General features: G+C 49.9%; 1 protein-coding gene across 1 annotated transcript; it reads left to right on the top strand.

Annotated features, from left to right (window-relative positions):
• Positions 1 to 950: 950 nt before the first annotated feature.
• On the top strand, positions 951 to 1796 carry Pmar_PMAR027445 (hypothetical protein; the record flags this gene model as incomplete). The annotated part of the gene is made up of 5 exons (XM_002782810.1): positions 951 to 1076; positions 1126 to 1187; positions 1243 to 1384; positions 1434 to 1538; positions 1587 to 1796. The coding sequence occupies 5 exons, from the start codon at positions 951 to 953 to the stop codon at positions 1794 to 1796; spliced, it is 645 nt and encodes a 214-aa protein (XP_002782856.1).
• Between the last annotated feature and the right edge of the window lie 153 nt (positions 1797 to 1949).

The following is a 1949-nucleotide window of genomic DNA, read 5'->3' as shown; positions in this document are numbered from 1 at the left end:
AGCAACGTGAGTCAATAGTACTATTCCTCCCATAAAGGGGTACCCAGGAGAGGTAGTGGGTTGCGAAGTAGTTGGCCCTGTCAGCCATACCCAAGACGGTCTGGACGGCCTCAGGGTATCTACAAACGATCTACAGTCTCGTCCACCCCTTACCCTAGTTCGTACGTTCGAACCATAATCTGCGTTATCCGGGCCAAGGCAGTAGCCTCCTCAGGGTTGGTCTCCGCAAAACCTGCCACTGGAGATTCTAATAGGCGCTTCACTGGTAGGTAGTACCAGCGAACCGTTGTGTTATAGTTGGGAAGAGCCCTTCAGCATGGTCGCTATTGGGCACCGAAACCTCTTCAGAGACCGCCGTATCAGGGGCTGGGCTCTCCGCCGAGGACGATCGGGATGGAGATGAGGAAGGGGAAGAGTTTTCCATATGTTGTGGTGATGAAAAGAAATGAAAATGCAACGAATGAATCGCTTCGCTCCGCTAAAAGTAAGTGGCGCTCGCCCTTTCTTGGTTCTCGGCAAGGCCAAGTTGGTCCTATGGAGTGTGGGGTGGAATGTTGCGCTGTTGTTGACTTGCAAGAAAGCTTTTAGTAGCCGGCATCTGTCGACAGTAGCTCGCTGAAGAGGCTCTACACCGTAGGTGGGGAGTGTTGGGATCGTCGGGTCAATCGGAAAGAGATGGTCGTAGGGAGTCTTGGATATTTCGAGAGCCCAATTTCGTATCACAAGAGGCTTTCAACACCCACGAGGCTGCCTAGTAGCGATAGTGGACTCAAGTACACTTCTTCGTAGTTGAGATACGCGGGTTGGTACGGTCTCCTTTGAGTTGGCCAGGGAGTGGTATGTCGCGAACAACAGCATAACGTGCCTAGTCGAGCTTAGTGGTATCTTTACGCTAGACCTTGTGTTGGTTTTTGGCAGTTTTGAGAGCCAATTCTTCAGCTACCTCAAAAATGCGTTTTAGCAAGAGGCTCGCTCTAGCAATGCAGGAGGGCAGTTTGCCGTACCTCTCTCAGAAGACTATAAAGCATCACTTGGTGGGACTGGAGAAACTAGCCAAGACCTTCGCCCGGCAAAATGTACTGTCGTCATTGACTCTTCTACTATCAGTTAATTGCTTCCTATTAGGAGCTCTTGGGCACCGAGTCGTTGGCTTCTCTTATCATTTTCGTGAACACTGAGCGGGCCAGGTAGTATATGGAAGGTCGCTGTTGACTTAGTCATTCGTGGAGGGACTCTCCTCAGGTATGGCATACCCCAAAGGGACGTTCTATTGACTTTAGAGGAAATACGGTTCCAAGATGGTGAGATGTTTAGTGTTGTGGATCGGGACATTGAGTGCATCAAGGGAGCGATAGAGGAGCTGGAACTGTCTCTCATGCACGAGGTGATCTTTCTCATTGGCCGTTGCGGGGATTTTATGGTTTTTCCATCAGATATCACAGTGGATAACGAAGGCTAATCACGGTGGACTGCTCTTGACCGAGCGGCAAGTTGAATGTGCTCCTCAGAAAAATGGCCAGAGGTTGGCTCAAGCATTGGTAGTGATGATGGGCGGGTTACCACCTTCTCTAGGGCTACTCTATTAGGTGTCGTATCATGTAAGCTCTCTCGGGACTGAAGCTGCATGCTCATGGGTCGAATCGTATGTGAGGAGTTACTGCAACTTTCATGAACACCTCGCTGAGCTGATGAACTACATTGACGTCAATTTGGCTGGCTTCCGGAAGCTCCTCAAACGGCACGACAAGAACATTCCTAGGCTCTTCCATGCTAGGAGTACTCCCTTCCTTGGGTGAGTCTTTCGGTCCATGGTCATCATTATGGTCTTCTCCTCCTCAGTTTTCATTCGATCGTTACTAGAGTTACTATGAAGGTGTTTGTGGTAGCAGTGAAAATCCATGCACTGTTGACAGAGTGCTTGGATGAGATAAACCGACAGGCCCAGAGTC

Source organism: Perkinsus marinus, assembly GCF_000006405.1.
Source record: "Perkinsus marinus ATCC 50983 genomic scaffold scf_1104296938170, whole genome shotgun sequence".
NCBI lineage: Eukaryota > Perkinsozoa > Perkinsida > Perkinsidae > Perkinsus > Perkinsus marinus.
The sequence above is the reverse complement of the archived record's forward strand: the minus strand, read 5'-3'. Positions and strand labels throughout refer to the sequence as shown.